Genomic DNA, 20,771 nt, shown 5'->3' with positions numbered 1-20,771 from the left:
TATAAATTATATATTATATACAAAATATTATGGTGAATTTATTCATAGTTAATAAAAAATAAAAAAATTGAACAGTAAAAAGTTTAATTTATAATATATCAAGTTTTTATCCTTTTTACAAATGCTTTAATAACAATTAATTTTTTTATTAGCAATATATTTGCATTACTAAAATTATTTAAGTGTTCTGGATTGTGTGATTGAAGTCCTGCGTTCACATCCCTTCTCTTGAATCTTTATTAATTTTCGCCCCATCACTTATAAGAGAATATTTGGTTTATAAATTATTTTTGTACAATTGATGATAGTATGAACATGTTGTGTAACAACCCTAACCCGTATCTGTCGCCAGACTAGGGTTAAGAGGCATTACCGGATAATTTACATCATTATACAAACATTTCATATACATTGATCATGTATCATCATATCGCATTCATTCATAATCACATTGTCCCTTAAATAGGTCTACGAAATCTAAAACATGCTTTTAAGAAGGTTTGGGACTAAACTGGTTACACATAAAAATTTCTAAAATTTTAAGAAATTTCTAAGTAACAGACGTCACACGCTCGTGTGAACAGCCGTGTGGACGAATATAGGCCATTTGCCAACCATAAGGGTCAACCCTACACAAGCACAAAATATACCATTTTTATACACAATGGGCAGCTTAAACATTGTGAATTCATGCATCAACCATTAACCACAATTGCATCAAACATGCCATACCAATTCCACCATTTCATATATTCATACACAAACTTTTGCCTAACCACAAACATACCAAATCAATATGATTTATAATTTAACCAAACAATCATCATTTAAACCAATTTAACAAGGCACGTAAATCAATGTCTTTTAGACCTAAAATACTCCATTCATTTTTCATCATCTCAATTGCAACCTAACCTCTCAATACCAATATAAACAAACACATAAATATGACTATTCATCAATCATGAATATCAATTTGGACACTTCCACTAATGCATCAACAACTTTACTAAAGCTTACTACATAACCACAATCACATACCAATTATAAGGCCATCTACATATCAAACCTCACATTATAAACAAGCCAAATCTCATGGCTCAATACATTTCAATCATATAGGCACCAATAGCCAAAATCACTTATACACTTAACAAACCAACTAGCCTATACACGCCAGTTAACCAAAATTTTAAATTTTTTAAATACCGAAACCATAACTGGATAGTGTGATGGGATCTCCGACGACTTCCCACCCGAGCGAACGTTCGAAACACTATAAACATAAAAAAATAACACAAAGTAAGCTATAAAGCTTAGTAAGTTCGTACGACTAATAAACTCATTTTAACACCTAAACACATTTAATTAATTACATAAAGTATAACACAATTCTTATGATCTCACAATTCAATCGCATAATCACTTACATAGCTAACCTCAGCTTTCACAAGTTTAATCAATTTAATTCTAATATAACATTCAATTCATACTTCCATATAGCCAAATGAGCACATTTTGGTATACAACATATTTAAACACATATCTTTCTCATTTCATATACAGGATACGATATGAACTCACTAATTCACTTTGATTCGATTCTCACATAGGTTCTGTACGTACCTGTCTTGCTTAACTCGATCGTACTTTCATTCTCAACTTTCATTTACTTGTTGATTTCTATCACAAATACTTTGCTTTCGTTGTACCATCACTTATAACCATGTTTCATCCACTTTTCCTGTTGAACCATTTGGAATTCTAAAGGATACTCGGGGATCTCGTACACATAGTACTGTAACAATGCCATATCCCATATATGGTCTTACATGTAATCTCGTATCGATGCCAATAGCCCATCCATGGTCTTACACGGAATCACATATCGATGCCAATGTCACGGACATGGACTTACACAAAGTCTCATATCGATGCCATATCCCAGATATGGTCTTACACGTAATCTCGGTAACCCTAATGTCATGACATTTGTATCCTATCTATTTCTAAGGCTCAACCGGGACTTTTACTTTGTCGAATCTCCGTTGAACATTTCCAAAGCATTGTAATCACAATTAAATTCAATATTTATGCATTCACCATGATTATCTCGATTAAGCATTTAAACATGTATAATTTAATGCTTATTGAACATACGAACTTCCCTCATTCGCTGAAAACGACGAATTTAGGTTGACTAATCCAATAGTTTAATTTTCCCTCGATCTAGATCCCAATTTCGCTTTTCTCATTCTAGATAATATCAAAATTAACTTATTTAGTTATCTCTCTAATCAATTTAATCCAAAATTTACTTTAAAGTACATTTACACTTTTGCCCCCATAATTTCACATTTTTACAATTTAGTCCTTATCACATAAAATCACAATTTCATGAAATTAAACACAAACCCAACCTAGCCGAATTTTCCATATATTACTATCAGCTCATATTTTTAATTTGTTTCACATTTTAACCACTAAATTTCCATATTTCACAATTTAGTCCAAAATCGACATTTTTCACAAAAATCACTTTATAAAAGATGAAAATCTAACATCAAATACGCATAATCTCTCATAAATCATCAATTTAATCAAGCATTCAACAATGGAAACATGTTATATCTTTAACAGTTTCGAATTCAAAGGCACGGGCTAGCTAGATTACGAAGCAACAATCTCAAAAACGTAACAATTATAAGAAACCGATAGTTTAAGGGCTTACATGCAAAGAAATTGACTTGCTGAAATTTTCCAGCATCCATGGCTTATTTGTTGCTTGAACTTTCGGTTGAGGAAGAAAAATAAAGATGAAAGCCTTATGTTTTCTTTATTTATTCATTTAAAACCTAATTTACTATATTAACCTTTATAATATTTAAAAATTACAACATTGCCAAACCACTATCATCCACTAACACATTAATGGTCTAATTACCATATAGACCACAACTTTGCCTCCACAACATTGCCAAACCACTATCATCTACTAAAATATTGCCTCCACTTTAAAGTTCTATAGCTATTTAATACCTTTAGCTTATAGAACACAACTTTTGTAATTTACGCGATTTAGTCCTTTTTACCGAATTAAGCCTTTAAACAGTAAAATTTCTTCACGAAAATTTCACACAATAAATCTATCATGTTTTAAACCATAATAAAATAATAAAATAATAAAATAAATATTTTTACTTCGAATTTGTGGTCCTAAAACTATTGTTCTAATTAACCCTAAAAACGGGTTGTTACAACTCTCCCTCCTTATGGATTTTCGTCCCCGAAAATCTTATCAACAAACAGATTAAAGATTTGATTTCACATAATACTTTCAAATTCTTACATAGCTTTGGATTTCATAATTCCTTAATCTTTCCAACTAAGATTCTGATCTGCACTTTACTCTATGACATAACGGATTGTTTCTCAATTTCTGTCGAAGAAATTTTATGCGAAAAGTTTGATATTTACCGTCACAACATTGATACATATAGTACAATATGAACCTTCCCAAGTTAGTTAAAGTAGTCACTGGTCTTACCTTTTTAATAATTCCGTACAGCCCAAATAATCACAAAACCAACTTCTCTTTATAGTTAAGTCGAGAAGTTCTATGCTCACAGTAATACTTTCCCGAACACTCAATCCATTAACTGAAATTCAATAATTTTACGTATCAAGTTCGCATAAGTTTTCTGTCAATCTGAAATGGCTTTCTAGCTGTTATAAATTACTTTCACTTTCTCTTCAATTTCACTAATGAAATTAATCCCGTTAATATTTTTTTCTCACAAAGTTTGATCCAATACAACGGAGTTCGGTAACTACAATCATACAATATCTCACACCCAAAACTTACTGTAATTTCTCCAAGAATCACTATATAGACTTCGGATCTCTATCCGAAACAATGAAGACTGACACCCTGTGCAAACTGACAATATCAGAAATATATAATTTAGCTAGTCTATCAAGAGAGGAAGCCATACGTACGGAGATAAAATATACAAACTTCCTCAAACAGTCAACAATAGTTCAGATAACATCTATCTTTTTCGATAATAAGAATAATCCTGATACAAAATTTCATCAAAACTCTATTTCATTACTACTCTGATATCAACACATGCTATAACAGTCCCGAAGACACTTAATAATCAATTTTAATTTTTCATAACTCAAGCATTTGGTTACAATGTCAGAAATATCACATTTCATACTCATTCAACCGCGTAACTGTCTCAAATCATTATACATCTTATTACTCCCGTATGAATACATTAACTGCCACTGTGAGCCATCTGTAACAATTGTTATACAATCTTTGAACTCTTCGGTATATGCACTCTATCTCGAAACAACAATTAATCATCGATTTCACATCTGAAATTCTGAATCAGAAGTCGTTAACACATTTTTAAACTTCACAAATTCACCGAATAAACACCAATTTAGCTTCTAACTCAACTTATAACTATTCATCATTCGATAGGATCGATCGCGTAATCATCGCTCGTAAGGCACACAAAGGTTTCCTAGTCAGAATATATGTGACTGTAATCATTTTTCGCAGATGGAAATCAATTACTAACTCAAAACTTTTTCGACAGTTCAAGCCATCTTTGATAACCCCAATTTCAGATCTTTCTGTAACATCAAATAAGTTACATTACTCACCACTCAATTTATGTCACTAACTATTTAGCACAAATACAATGTCAACCATCTCTAATTCATATGTTGAAAAAATCTTTTCATGCAACTTTAACCGATTCAGAAAGAACTGATGCTTCAGTTAACAGTGCTCTTAACTATTCAATTTACAAATAGATCAACTTTCATTTACAATCACATTTCCGATTTAAAACTAATCCGATGGATATAATTCTATATCATGTCTTCTAGAATATGAATTCTGCATTCAGACTATTAATCTATTTACCCGTGAACGATCAAAATTTTAATTTTCGAACTCGATGATAAACTCAAACACATATAACTCAAACCCTTCAAGTAAATAATCTCATCAAGCTAAACAACTGAATCGATCCTGGCTGTCAAACAATAACTTTTCAAAGAGAACCTTTCTTCTTGTTATCAAGATAACTCGGACATACAATTTGTCACAATTTCTTTAGGGTTCTAATCAAAGATCTTTAAAAACTGCATAATTCAAACATAACATTCCATCTTTGCTCATTGACATATATCAAGATTTACTTGGAAGTGATAACTATTATACAGATTTGAACTTAATCTTCTATCATTTATGCTTTTGCCGATGTCAATTCCCTTTCAAGAAAACTAGAAAGGATTATATAATGAAGATATATCAACCATTAATCATCGAAGCATTGAACTATACTGAAGCCACCTTCATTAGATAAAAAAATCGTAATACCATAATAAGATCAACTTCTCGTACGTATAAATAGTTAATATCCCAATTATCGTTAATGCATTATGAAGCAAAAAGGAAAATCGAATATAGCTCCAAATACAATCAGTGCAGAAACACAATCTCTGTAAATTTTAGATCTATACCACTATATTCCCATAATCAAACCAGAATTTATAATCATAGAAAAGCCAAGATATCAAAATCTAAAATGTAAAACTTTACTGAATTTTCAAAAATACAGTCCATATCAGATGAAATTTTTTTCGATGATATCCCAGAGAAAAAAATCTAGAAGAAAATACCACTCATACACACTAAAGTCAATTATGACAGAAGCAATATAATCTTTATGTATACTAAGCAATACAATAACCAGTAGGAACAAAATATTATCATCACACAGATTCTAACATCAACTTTTCTTTAACAAAAAGAAATGGAATACTAATGAAAGATAGAGCAATGTCGAACATAACCCAAACAGACCAACAATGCTTTCGTTTATTAGTATATTTAGCTAATGTTATCATACGATAAGAAATTCATTTGAAGATTTTCAGCCACATATACCTCTGAAAGTAGACAAACACATAGAGTACCCAGAAGAAATCATCCTAAACTATTCGACTATAATCGCTGTACTCAACTATCTTTACAATTCAAACGTTATTTTACTGTCTATCTCTGACATTATTGATTTCTCATTATCCCATCATTAACAGAAATCAATTCAGAAGAACTTCCAGTTAATATATTCTTTAGCTATCATACCTGAATATTTTGTTTCATCAAATTCAACTTCGTCTTTAACAATAACTTTGCATAATCCGAATGGCCTTCAAAACAATCCACTATCTCTTCTGCACTGTCTTTACTTGCTGACTCATTCTCTTATCTGATCACAGTATTAATCTGTCAATTTTGGAACTCTGTAATTCCACACTTGTGAGCTTATTCAATCTAAATCTTACGAATTTAAATGTAACACTTTACTGATGAGGGGGTGAGGGTCGTAAAGCCTCAAATTTAACTCTCACATATACATGCACATAACATAACATTTATCAAAACCAAATATCATGCACTCTCATTCGTATCTTATGAATTTCAACTCATCACACATTTTCACTCAATTATTTGAGTATCACACTCTACACTATCGAAATTAGCTCGGTTGGAAAGCACATCTGTCTAAATAAACAAATTTCACCAGAGTCAGGAGATATCACACTATCAAAGGTTAAATATGGCATTTATAGCAAGACTTACAAATCCTATGTTAGTCCTAGAATCGACTAAACTTTAGCTCTGATACCAATAAATATAACACCCCTAATCCGTATCTGTCGCCAGACTAGGTTTAAGAGGCATTACCGAACAATTTACATCATTATACAAACATTTCATATACATTGATCATGTATCATCATATCACATTAATTCATAATCACATTATCCCTTAAATAGGTCTACGAGATTTAAAACATGCTTTTAAGAAGGTTCGGGGCTAAACTGGTTGCACATAAAAATTTCTAAAATTTTAAGAATTTTTTAAGTAACAGACGTCACACGCCCGTGTGAACAGCCGTGTGGACGAATATAGGCCATTTGCCAACCATAAGGGTCAACCCTACACAAGCACAAAATATACCATTTTTATACACAATAGGCATCTTAAACATTGTGAATTCATGCATCAACCATTAACCACAATTGCATCAAACATGCCATACCAATTCAACCATTTCATCTATTCATACATAAACTTTTGCCTAACCACAAACATACCAAATCAATATGATTTATTATTTAACCAATCATCATTTAAATCAATTTAACAAGGCATGTAAATCAATGTCTTTTAGACCTAAAATACTCCATTCATTTTTCCTCATCTCAATTACAACCTAACCTCTCAATACCAATATAAACAAACACATAAATACCATTATTCATCAATCGTGAACATGAATTTGGACACTTCCACTAATGCATCAACAACTTTACTAAAGCTTATCACATAACCACAACCACATACCAATTATAAGGCCATCTACATATCAAACCTCACATTATAAATAAGTCAAATCTCATGGCTCAATACATTTCAATCATATAGGCACCAATAGCCAAAATCACTTATACACTTAACAAACCAACTAGCCTATACATGGTAATTAACCAAATTTTCAAATCTTTTAATTACAGAAACCGTAACTGGATAATGTGATGGGATCTCCGATGACTTCCCACCCGAGAGAACGTTTGAAACACTATAAACATAGAAAAAATAACACAAAGTAAGCTATAAAGCTTAGTAAGTTTGTACGGTTAATAAACTCATTTCAGCACCTAAACACATTTAAGTAATTACATAAAGTATAACACAATTCATATGATCTCACAATTCAATCGCATAATCACTTACATAGCTAACATTAGCTTTCACAAGTTTAATCAATTTAATTCTCATATAACATTCAATTTATACTTCCATATAGCCAAATCAGCACATTTTGGTATACAACATATTTAAACACATATCTTTCTCATTTCATATACAGGATACGATATGAACTCAATAATTCACTTTCATTTGATTCTCATATAGGTTCTGTACGTACCTGTCTTGCTTAACTCGGTCGTACTTTCATTCTCAGCTTTCACTTACTTGTTGATTTCTGTCACGAATACTTTGCTTTCGTTGTACCATCACTTATAACCATGTTTCATCCACTTTTCCCGTTGAACCATTTGGAATACTAAAGGATACTCGGGGATATCGTACACATAGTACTGTAACAATGCCATATCCCATATATAGTCTTACATGTAATCTCGTATCGATGCCAATAGCCCATCCATGGTCTTACACGGAATCACATATCGATGTCAATATCCCAGACATGGACTTACACGAAGTCTCATATCAATGCCATATCCCAGATATGGTCTTACACGTAATATCCCCTTACACGTAATATCCCATATATGGTCTTACACGTAATCTCGACAACCCTAATGTCATGACATTTGTATCCTATCTATTCCTAAGGTTCAACTGGGACTTTTACTTTGTGGATCTCTATTGAACATTTCCAAAGCATTGTAATCATAATTAAATTTAATATTTAAGAATTCACCAAAATTATCTCAATTAAACATTTAAACATGTATAATTTAATGCTTATTGAACATACGAACTTACCTCATTCGCTGAAACGACGAATTTAGGTCGACTAATCTGATAGTTTGATTTTCCCTCGATCTAGATCCCAATTCCGCTTTTTTCATTCTAGATAATATCAAAATTAACTTATTTAATTATCTCTCTAATCAATTTAATCCAAAATTTACTTTAAAGTACATTTACACTTTTCCCCCCATAATTTCACATTTTTACAATTTAGTCCTTATCACATAAAATCACAATTTCATGAAATTAAACACAAACCCAAGCTAGCCGAATTTTCCATATATTACTATCAGCCCATATTTTTAATTTATTTCACATTTTAACCACTAAATTTCCATATTTCACAATTTAGTCTAAAATCGACATTTTTCACAAAAATCACTTTATAAAAGATGAAAATCTAACATCAAATATTTATAATCTATCATAAATAATCAATTTACTCAAGCATTCAACAATGGAAACATGTTATATCTTTAACAAATTCGAATTCAGAGGCACGGGCTAGCTAGATTACAAAGCAACGATCTCAAAAACGTAAAAATTATAAGAAACTGATAGTTTAAGGGCTTACATGCAAGGAATTTGACTTGCTGAAATTTTCCAGCATCCATGGCTTCTTTGTTTCTTGAGATTTCGGTTGAGGAAAAATAAAGATGAAAGCTTTATGTTTTCTTTATTTATTCATTTAATACCTAATTTACTATATCAACCGTTATAATATTTAAAAATTACAAAATTGCGAAACCACTATCATCCACTAACACATTAATGGTCTAATTACCATATAGATTCCTCCACTTTAAAGTTCTATAGCTATTTAATACCTTTAGCTTATAGAACACAACTTTTTCACTTTACGCGATTTACTCATTTTTACTGAATTAAGCCTTTAAACGGTAAAATTTATTTATGAAAGTTTCAAACAATAATTCTATCATGTTTTAAACCATAATAAAATAATAAAATAAATATTTTGACTTTGGATTTCGGTCACGAAACCACTGTTCTGATTAACCCTAAAAACAGGTTGTTACATGTTAGTTTAATGCTAATGTTTTAGCTTACCTTAGTGTTTTATGTTTGAATCCTCACTGTATTTGCAAAGCGAGAAATATTTTTGTTTCTTTTACACTGTTAGCTCATTTAGCAAAATTTAGGATAAATTTAAATTTTGAGGAAAATATGATAAGTGGGTAGTTAAGGGGATTGAGTGGGATAGGGGTAGTTTTTTTTGAAATTATTCCAAAATTTCTGCCTAAAAATCTCCCACTCCTGCTGTCTATCTTCCCACTCCCACTCTCATTCTCACGTCCCTCATTCCCCACTTTCTCTCTTTTCCCCAATTTTTGTTTCCAATTTACCTGCTACTGAAATTTTCTTTTCTAACATCATTTCTTTTGTTTTCTTTCTCTTTTGCACATATTACCATCTTTCCTTTCCTTATTGGTGAACTTAGGTACATTTTTTTCTTTCATTACTTTGATTTATCATTTGTTATCTTTTTGCTACAGTTATGGATGCTTAGTTTCTCCATGATGCCGTCGTTACTATTGTGCCATTTTTGTGCTGGGTATCGTATACTCTTTTCTTTCCTTATTGTTTGTTATGAACCGTTCTTTCACATGAAGGATGGGTGGTTTATTTAAGTTTATAGCTTCGATTGTAAGTTTTTGTAGGAAACTTTGTAGGTGACGAATGTGTGACATTTACTCCTTCGGCGAATAGTGAGCTTTAAGAACTATTTCTTCTATTTGTGGTAAGCGATCAAATCCTTGTAGGAGTTGTTTGGGTTGTGTAAAGGTCGATTGTATTTTTCTCTTATGGTCAAGTTAGTGTTTGAATTTCATGTATCGCTTGTTAATTAGCTCATTTTGAATGTCATTTTTAGATGTTGGAATCGCAACTGTTGTGTCAACATTGAAAAACGATCAGGTGTGTAACAAAAAATTTGAAAGAACAATGAATGGTGCAAAGTCAAAACTTTGATAGTTGACGCCACATGACCGTGTGTTGCGCCGTGTCAACCACACGATCTGGGTAAATTGGGCCACACGAGCGTGTGTGTGATCGTGTGTCAAGCCATGTGTGTAACATCCCAAACCCGACCTAGATGTTATGACCAAATTTGGAGATGTTACTATGATTTATTTAAAAATCTAGAAACCGTTCATTTTTTAAAAATAATGCTTGCTCTTATTTAGTAAAATCCGAGTTTAATTGGGAAATTTATCTTTCTTAGCTATTTCGATAAGTTTGTCGATTATTTACTCATAACACACTTATAATTACAGTGGAAAAACTTAGTCGAGCTCAATTTTGAAAACACAGTTTTTTGTTGTAAAATTCATCGTTTAGCAAATCAATTTCAACCTACCAAAATCATTTAGACAGTTAAGTTAAAAAACAAATAATATCCAAATGTTAAAACAGCTCCAACATGTCCGAATAATCCTTAAAAAATCAAAACAGTAAAATAACAAAAAATAGTGTAATTAAAAGAAATGTTCAACCGAGCTCCCGTCACACCGACCCATCCTAAGTCTGAAGGTTACCTGAAAGTAAACAGACAAACCGAGAGTGAGCTTACAAGCTCAATGTGCAACATAATAGAATATCAACATATATTAATCAGACATATATATTATAGATAAAATTCATATCAGATCATAACAAATGCAATTTTATGATCCTACCCCCATCTACTACACACCATCTCCGACCATCCAACACACCATATAGGGTATTTAAATACCCATCCAGCCCTATACACCGCTTAGTGTCGAATGACACTTTTTAGAATATTTGCAGCTTTGCTGCCTGATCATTAGGTGATTTATCGCCATTTACAGAAATATTTGTGGCTATGCCACCAGATATGTCAGAGGTATATTTGCCTACACTTCCTCCGTATACACAAATCCCACTCCAAATGCACATATAGATATTAACAAATAACAGAACATACATACATGCTCTCATAACAGATACGGATCAGACTTACCATAAATACAGTTCATGTTGTGCATACATCATATTTATCATATAACATATCATTATTTTTATGCTAATAGAACATCAAAAGTCATGTTTTTAAGCTTAATTAATGCCCTATGAACCCTACGAGAGGCCAACGTTTGACCCGAACAATCCTTACGACCCTAGGATAAAATTCAGAATTTTGGGCCCACATGCCCCAATTAGCCTAGACTGTATGTCTTACACAGTCTAGCACACAGCTTGTCACATGATCGTGTGTCACACACAGCCTACCATACACACATGGCCGTTGACAATTCACTTTTTTGGCTTTCACCGTTTGTTATTTTCTCGGGATTTCGTTTCAAACCTTGGTCAAAATGTACACTCAAAAACAAATATTCCAGCACCTAAAAGCATCAAACATTAACAAAATCAGCCTTCAACTGCGCAATGATTAAGTGACTAAAAACTTAAATTATCCTAAAATACTATACCAACCACAACCAATTAACCCCCAAACAACCATAACAGTCCCAAATTGGCAGAATCGCTTACCTTCGAGCGAACAACACCTCCTCAAATCTTAACTCGTCAGTGAAATATTCGCTTATTGAATTTACCCTAAATAAATTAATCAATTATCATGACTAAATAAACAATCCCCAAAAATACATATCCAACAACATAACTTAAATCTTACCCAACACCACGAAATCACACAGGAGTGTAATAGCATAGAAGGAATTGAAACACATAGGTTATAACAATTTCGGCTTAGCAATTGGTAAAAGAAAAATCAAAATTGATAAGGAAATATTTGGGAAAAAGAAATTAATAAGAACGGCACAAGAATAGACGAAAGAATAGAAGAAAAAAAACAAAGAATAACAAATTGCAAAAGTAGGGAGAAGAATAGTGGCGTGAAATGGGGGTTTAAGGGGAAAAAGAAACGTGGAGGTTTGTTTAGGGTGATATTATTTTATTTAATTATACTATTATTAAAACAAAAAAGGATAATCACCTAAAGGTTATTTTCCTAAAATTAAGAATACACATCTATTTCCACAACTAAATAGTTATCTAACTAAGAGTTTAAATCAAATCTAAACTCCTCCCCACCTTGACAAAAAGAATAAAATACTATAGCGTGCTCGCAAAGGGGTTTGAACTCTCGACCAAAGAAAACAATTAAAGGTCTAAAGCAGATACATCTTTTATGACAAAGTTGGACAAAAAAATGTTCAAATTTTTAGGGTGTTACAACTCTCCTCCTTAAAAGAAATTTCGACATCGAAATTTACTTGATTCAAATAGATGTGGATATTGCTGTCGAATTGAGTCCTTAGGTTCCCAAGTGGCTTCCTCAGTGCCATAATTTTGCCACAGAACCTTAACCAAAGGAATAGTCTTCCTCTTCAAAACTCTAATGTCTCGATCCAGAATCTGAACCAGATCATCCTCAAAAGTCAAATCCAATCTTACTTCAATCTCCTCAACAGATACAATGTGAGATAGGTCAAAACGATATCGCCTCAACATGGAGACGTAGAACACATCATGGATACGTCCAACTCTAGAGATAGTTTTAATCGATTGGCGACTGATCCCACATATTTCAGAATCTGATAAGGCCCAATGGACCTAGGCTCAACTTGCCCTTACGTCTAAACCGAAAGACTTTTTTCTACGGAAATACCTTAAGAAAAACATGCTCACTCACAGAATACTCAATATCCCTCATCTTCAAATTTGAATAGGACTTCTGTTTATTAGAAGATGTCTTAAGATGATCTTGAATCAGTCTAACCTTATCTTTAGTCTCAGAAACCAACTCAGGACCCAAAACCCGTCTCTTGCCCAACTCAGTCTAACACACAACTCCGTCAATGGCAGAAAATCCTCCCAACTACCTCAAAAATCAATCACATAACTCCATAACATATCCTCTAGTATCTAAAACACCCTCTCAAATTATCCATATCTTTGAGGATGGAATGTAGTACTGAAGTCTAATCGAGTACATAGAGCCTCATGAAGTTTCTTCCAGAACCCTATGATGTCTAACAATCTCGAAAATATACAACTTAGCCAGTTTTTACAAATAATGATCAGTCCTGACCAGAATGAAGTGAACAAAATTGGTCAAACGATCCACGATAACCCAAATAGAATCCTTCTTAGTGGGTGTTAAGGGAAACCAACTAACGAAGTCCATAGTCACTTGCTCCCATTTCCAAAGGGGAATCTTAACCGATTAAAGCAAACCCGAAGGCAATTGGTGCTCAGCTTTAACTTGCTGGCACGTTAGACAATGAAAGACAAAATTCGTTACCTCCCGTTTTAAACCAAGCCACCAGTATCACTCTTAGAGATCTTGATACATCTTATTCTCGCTGGGATGCATAGCATAAGGGTTACTATTCACTTCCCACAAAATAGATTGCCTCAAATCAGAATCGTTGTGAACACAAATCGGACCTCAAAAATATAGAACCCCATCATTGTTTATCCCATAATTAAAAGTACTACCTTCCTCAACCTTATGAAATCTCGGAACCAAAGAGTCATCCCCCAACTATTTAAACCGAATCTGATCAATCTAAGTCAACTTAACTTGCAACTCGGCTAATAGACCACTATCATCAAACAAACTTAGGCGAGCAAACATTTCCTTCAAATCAATCATCGCTCTACAACGAAAAATCAAAATTGATAAGGAAATATTTGGGAAAAAGAAAAGAACAACACAATAACCAACGAAAGAATGGAAGAAGAAAAAACAAAGAAGAACAAATTACAAAAGCAAAGAGAAAAATAGTGGTGTGAAATGTGGGGTTATGGGGAAAAAGAAATGTGGGGGTTTGTTTAGGGTGATATTATGTTATTTAATTATATTATTATTAAAACCAAAAAGGATAATCACCTAAAGGCTATTTTCCTAAAATTAAGAATACACATCTATTTCTACAACTGAAAAGTTATCTAACTAAGAGTTTAAATCAAATCTAAACTCCTACCCATATTGACAAAAAGAATAAAATACTATAATATGCTTGCAAAGGGGTTCGAACTCACAACTAAAGAATACAATTAAGGGTCTAAACCACTAAAGCACATACCTCTTCTATGACAGAGTTAGACAAAACTAATGTTCAAATTTTTGGGGCGTTACAATGTGGGCATACAAGCGTGTGGGCCTATTTTTTAAAATTTCACCCTAGGATCGTATTTGTCATGCGAATAAAATTTAGCCCTTTTGTAGGGTTCGTATGGTATAAATATGACTAAAAGTCTTGATATCTAATGCTCTGTTTCTGTTTAATGCGACTTATGATTGCGCGAGATGTATGTTATGCGTTATAGCATAATGTGTTTTATGCTAATGTGATCTAAAATCTATTATGAATAGCATGTATGACATTCACACATTCGATATCTATTTATTCATGCATGTGCATCAGGGTGGGTTTGATCTGTGATGGATAAAGTGTATTCTAATAGTATTATTACAATTTTAGTGATTAAACCGCATTATCTATCTGGTAGCTCAGCTACACCTTTTGAGTGGCATACCACCATGACCCGGTGTGATTGGATGGAATGACTCTTATAGTCCTAATTGGTGTGATTGGTTGAATGGAATTGGTGTGTAGTAGATGGGGGTAGGATTTGTGATTGCATTTGTTTCCAAATTTGAATATGCATCTGTATCCGATTATGAAATACAGTTGATTCTGTATATGAGAATATATTTGAATCTGTATCTGAAAACGTATTTGTTTATTTATGTATATCTGATTTATTGCTTGGGATGTGTTACACACTGGGCTTCTAGCTCACCCGTTTGCTTAATACGTTTCAGGTGATCTTCAAACTTAGGACCGGACAGCGCGCTAGAGCTCAGATTGATTTCTCACTTATGTTGGTATGATTATTTTTAATTGATCAAGTTTTTCGGACTTTTGGGTTTTTGAACTAATTTTTCGGATTTGGTTTGTTTTTTGGGTTTTTGCTTTGATCGTTGGGTTTTTTGGTATTTTAAGATGAAATTGCAAAATCATACGATTTACCAAATTTAGAATTCAGTTTCTAAAATTAAAACTCTGAAATTTGGTTGCGAAACTAAAGAAGTCATTAAGTGATTTCATTGTAGGATAAGTGTTTTGAACATAAGATTTGACTAAAATTTGTAAGAGATTTTCTGTGAAATAAATAAGTGGTGTGCGCAACATGTAAGAGATTTGCAAAAAATTAATATTTTCAAATCATGTGATTATTAAAGTTAGAGAGCAAATTTCTAAAAGTTTCCACTATTTTATAAGTAAATGTTTAAGAGGTTGTGTTGAGGAATAGATGTTGTTAAACTTGTGATTTTCCAGAAACTTGTATAACCTTAGTTAAATTAAGATTTTAGATCATACGGCTTCTAAGCTATATTTTTAAATTAGTTTTCGTACGAGTTGATGTAACTTTTCCATATTTGGCCATAACGTCTAGGTTGAGTTTAGGGTGTTAAAATAAAAGTTTATGACTCCTCAAGATTGTTACCGATTCCACGTAACCACAATAGTTTCAATGATAGTTTAATTATAAATTTCATCCCTCTACAAAAATTGAAAAGTTAATCTATTCACTTTAATTTATCAAAACTTGATCATCACAAAGTTAATCCAATTAAGTAACATAGTTAACATTGTCATCAAATTTCTAATTTAGAAATCATCAATTTTACATTATATATGCAAAGAATTTAAAAAATAACAAATTAGTAAATACAAAGAATTAAAAAAAATAATTATTAATTTATAGGTAACAAATTAGTAAAAACCAACTGTTAGAAGTTTTTATATAACATTTCAATTGTTTTTCTTAGAATGAAATAATAAAATAAAAGCCTTTAATTTTATTATCTTGTGTAGGATTTAAGCTTGATTTGCATCTAAAATTTTTTTCCGGTTTTAATTTGCACTATAATAAGCTTTTAACCTTTTAACATGTACCCAAATTAACCAAATATAAATTCTTAATATAAACCTTAAACTTAAATTATGGGCCGAATCAGATATTAAGAAAAAAGAAAAGCTTCTTCAAGTGTACAATTAAAATTTATGAACAACCTATAAAAACTGATTAAAGGTTCTACTTTTTTTATATTAAAGTAATACTTATAGATATACCAGTTAAGGATTTTTAATTACTAATTTAGTAAAAAGTTTCACTAAATAAAATGTAATACTTTTATATATATATTTCCTTCAACATCACATTAACCGAAATTTGATTATGATTTTTAATAACCCTTAACTAATATCGTTATGCACTAATTAACATTTAATTATTTAACTTTAAAAACACAAAATTGAAGTCCAGAATTGGATTTCTCTTCACTACTGTCTTGAAAAAAAAAATCCCTGCAACAATATAAATATTTATATTTGACGTAAGAATAGTTTATAAATTCATATGTTATCAATAAATCAAATAATGCCATGCCAGAAAAAATGAATTTGTATTTATTTTAAAAAAAATGATATGGCAGCATCTGATTTGTTGATAATATATGAATATATAAACTGTTAACGCATCAAATATAAGCTTTAATGTGATTCTATTCAAACTCAAAAAATTTCCACCTCAAATTTAGTACGTTTTCAGTTGGAAGGATCCTCCAATGGCTTCAAATACACTTGTACTCCATATTTAGGCTTTATTGTCATGACCACAACCGGAGCATGTCGATAACGCTCCGAAATCGTGAAGCTAAACCGAGAAATCAACATCGCTAAGATGATCTTCGCTTCCATAATTGCGAAAGATTGGCCAATACAATTCCGTGGGCCAGCAGCGAAGGGTATGAAATGGCGACCGGCTGCAAAGGGTCTCGAATTAAACCTCTCTGGATTGAATTCATTGGCATCTTTTCCCCATAATTCTTCACTGTGATGGATGGCCAGCACCGGTATCCATAAGGATAGTCCCTTGGGGATAAGCAGGTCCCCTAACTTTATGTCTTGGAAAGCCATTCGAGGCAGCACTGTTGCTGGTGGATATAGTCTCAGTGACTCATTTATAACCATTTGTAGCTGCAAAATCAATTTCAATATTACAATTTTTTAAAAAAAATCAAACTAAACCAAACAAAATCAACCCCGACATTATGATTTGAATCGAATTTTAACTCTATTAAATATTTTCCTTCTTTTGATACCCTATTGTTCAACCTTAATCGTTTGAACTTTTTTTGGGTGCTGATCAACAATTGTAATATTATAATTAGGCCAGCGAAGCAGCTAAAAAAGTTTAATAATTTGAGGGGGGAGTTGTTTAGGCATTCTTTATAGCAAAAAAAAAAAACAGTATGGAAGGTACAAATTCAAGAAGTGGAGAGCCAAGAACTAATGGAGCTAGTTGTTGAGTGTATAATCTATGGTGGAGACTACCAATTTCATGTAATATCTTTGCTGGATCCCTTTTAAATTGCTTTGTCTCGTGGAGACAATCCTTTAATATTCTATGGTTTTATATTCAAATATGCATGCTTTGGGGGTCTTATGATAATCTAAGAAAATGGGGGAGAGCCAATTAGGATTTTGGTGTACTATGTTAAAAAAAAATTGCAATTCTAAGTATCGGATACTTATATTTATTAAGAATATATGATGTTTAATTATTTTTTTTTTAGAATACTATATCCTATCATTCGTATGTAAATTTTAGAAAATAAAAACAAAAAAAAAGACTGCAAATTGAGTTAGACCAAAATTAGCTAGTGGTCTAATAGTCTATTTTATTAGATAAAAGAGAAAAAGAGAAGAGTCCTTTTATAAACACCCATATAATAATTTTTTTTAAATCCCATTATTCAAGAAAATAAATGAAGAATGAGTGAGGGTGTGGACCAAAAAAAAAAAAGGTTAAGCAGCCTTTTTCTTTTTCTTTTTAAGAATCACATTTAATGTATGTGAAATTTTTTATCCTCATGTTTAAATATTTGAATTTAAATATCATATATATATACATATCCATTTTTTAATATATTTAAAGCATCATTAAAAGATTATATTTATGTAGTGATGACTAAACATTTGTGAAACACGGATTTTGAACATAAAATGGTTACCAGAGTGAGTTTGGGGAGTTGATCAAGAGAGGGGACTCCACCATCGCAGACCTTATTCACCTCGTCTCGAACCTTTTGTTGCCAATGAGGGTTAGTGGCCAATAACATGACAGTCCACGTAAGTAAAAGAGCTGTTGTTTCATGGCCGGCAAAGAAGAATGTCTTACATTCATCCATTATCAACTCTAAATTTATCTTAAATTTGCCTCCCCGTCTCTCCTTTTCCATCTCATTCAGCAATATGCCTAACAAATCATTCCCATACGAACTGCTTCGTCCTATCTCCATACAATCTTTTCGGCTTTGTATGATCTCCATTAGTAATCTCTCTACCTCCATTTTCAATGCCTTTATTCCTCTGTTGTATTTAGTCGGAAAAAACCTGTCAAATGTTTATCAATTTATTACACATTTGTCTCTCATTTTACCTTAAAATGAAACGGTCCGGTGCGAGGAATATGCTTTTGTTGGATACATTGAACCTGGAAAAAGTAGGTACTCACCGGCTTCCGGGAAAGCAAAGGTGCCTGCTGGCCTGAGCACAACGGTGTTGCAGAGATGTTAAAAGATGGAATATTTGCTTGCCTTTTTCATAACTGGTATCGAATTCGGTTCTTGCGATTATATCGGCAGTGAGTCTAGTCATGTATTCGCCGATTTCGAACTCGTTTTGGCCAGATTTCACTTCATTTAGCAGTGATTGAAGCATGTGTTTAGTGCATTCCACCATATGTGTTGAATAACTCTGTTGAATTCCAATTCCAAAATATCAGAAAAGATAAAATTATGGACTTGGAAAACCTTTTTCTTCGTTTGGGGTCCGACCTGATTCAAGTCCAAAACGATGAAAAAGATAAAATGAAGGTAAAAGGTATAACAGTTTACCTTAAGCTTATCTCCCATGAATGCTGGAGCAGCAATATGTCGTTGATGGTACCATTCTTGGCCATTGGCCATTAACAAACCTTTTCCAGTAAAATGCTTTGAGCCTTGCTGTTGCAGCCATGATTTGCCTGTCACAAGGTGGTGCTTCGTCATCAGTTCTTTGATCAATTCTATCTCTGTCAAACACATCCTTGGCTCAATCCCGTGCCAGTATATAAATCTTTTCCCTGTCAGATTTTCCCAGGAAACAAACACCAAGTTCAGCTGTCTGAAAAATTCACCTTATATGGTGAGATTTCGTTACCATATATATACACGTATATATGGCAGTATATAAATATTTTTTTCCCAGAAAAAGAAAAACTGTCGGCATATATTTATAGCATTACCATAGGAGTTAGACCACTTGACGTAATGAGGCAGAAGGCGGCCAACGACGTCGTGGTGGACTCCGTCCATATCATTTACGGTGGATTGGGAGGTTAGAGTAACCATCTCAATGATATTACCCGTTAATCTCCGGGGTTTGGGGCCACGAACCCCTTGTTTTTGCATCATGTTCTTGATGCGTCTAGGGATCAAAATGTAACAGTGGATAGTGTCAAACACAAGTTTGAACACCAATGAAATGAATAGAACGGAAAGGATCGTCAAGCAAACCACCATAGCTGCCATGGCAGTGATCTCTGCAAATCAATAACTACAAGTTATATAACTAATATGTCAGTATATATATAGTTTGTGCGAGGAGAGAAAGATAGTGGAGGAAGGGAAAATTGTATTTGGTGGTTCAATGATAGTGGGAATTTATAGGCCGTCATGAATATTTTTTAAAAATGAAAATTAAGAAAAAAATTTAAAAAAATTTGGGGTGTTTTTAACCAATGAATTGGATTTAGGGTTAGCATATATAGCATACGTTATATTTAAGTTTAATTGAATTAATCTGGAGTGAATTAGGTATCTAATTCAATTAGAAAATGATTAAAAATTTATTTATAAAATAAAAAATATTATATGAAAAGTTTTATATATATAAATTTTATAAAATAACACAATTTAAATAGAAACTAAATCCTTAAATAATTACTTGAATTTAGGATGTCAAAATCTTCAAAAAAAAATTCATTTCATTCATAACATATCGTGAGTGTGTAATAGTCTAATATTATTTAAGCACT

General features: G+C 32.3%; 1 protein-coding gene across 1 annotated transcript; it reads right to left on the bottom strand.

The window, feature by feature from the left end:
- Positions 1 to 17,176: 17,176 nt before the first annotated feature.
- Positions 17,177 to 20,373, bottom strand: LOC107917159 (cytokinin hydroxylase). The gene is made up of 5 exons (XM_016846537.2): positions 19,980 to 20,373; positions 19,591 to 19,817; positions 19,209 to 19,450; positions 18,706 to 19,087; positions 17,177 to 17,668 (listed from the first exon to the last, which is right to left on the bottom strand). The coding sequence occupies exons 1-5, from the start codon at positions 20,263 to 20,265 to the stop codon at positions 17,237 to 17,239; spliced, it is 1,569 nt and encodes a 522-aa protein (XP_016702026.1). The 5' UTR covers positions 20,266 to 20,373; the 3' UTR covers positions 17,177 to 17,236.
- Positions 20,374 to 20,771: the final 398 nt, after the last annotated feature.

Source organism: Gossypium hirsutum, chromosome D11 (genome assembly GCF_007990345.1).
Source record: "Gossypium hirsutum isolate 1008001.06 chromosome D11, Gossypium_hirsutum_v2.1, whole genome shotgun sequence".
Lineage (NCBI taxonomy): Eukaryota > Viridiplantae > Streptophyta > Magnoliopsida > Malvales > Malvaceae > Gossypium > Gossypium hirsutum.
The sequence above is the reverse complement of the archived record's forward strand: the minus strand, read 5'-3'. Positions and strand labels throughout refer to the sequence as shown.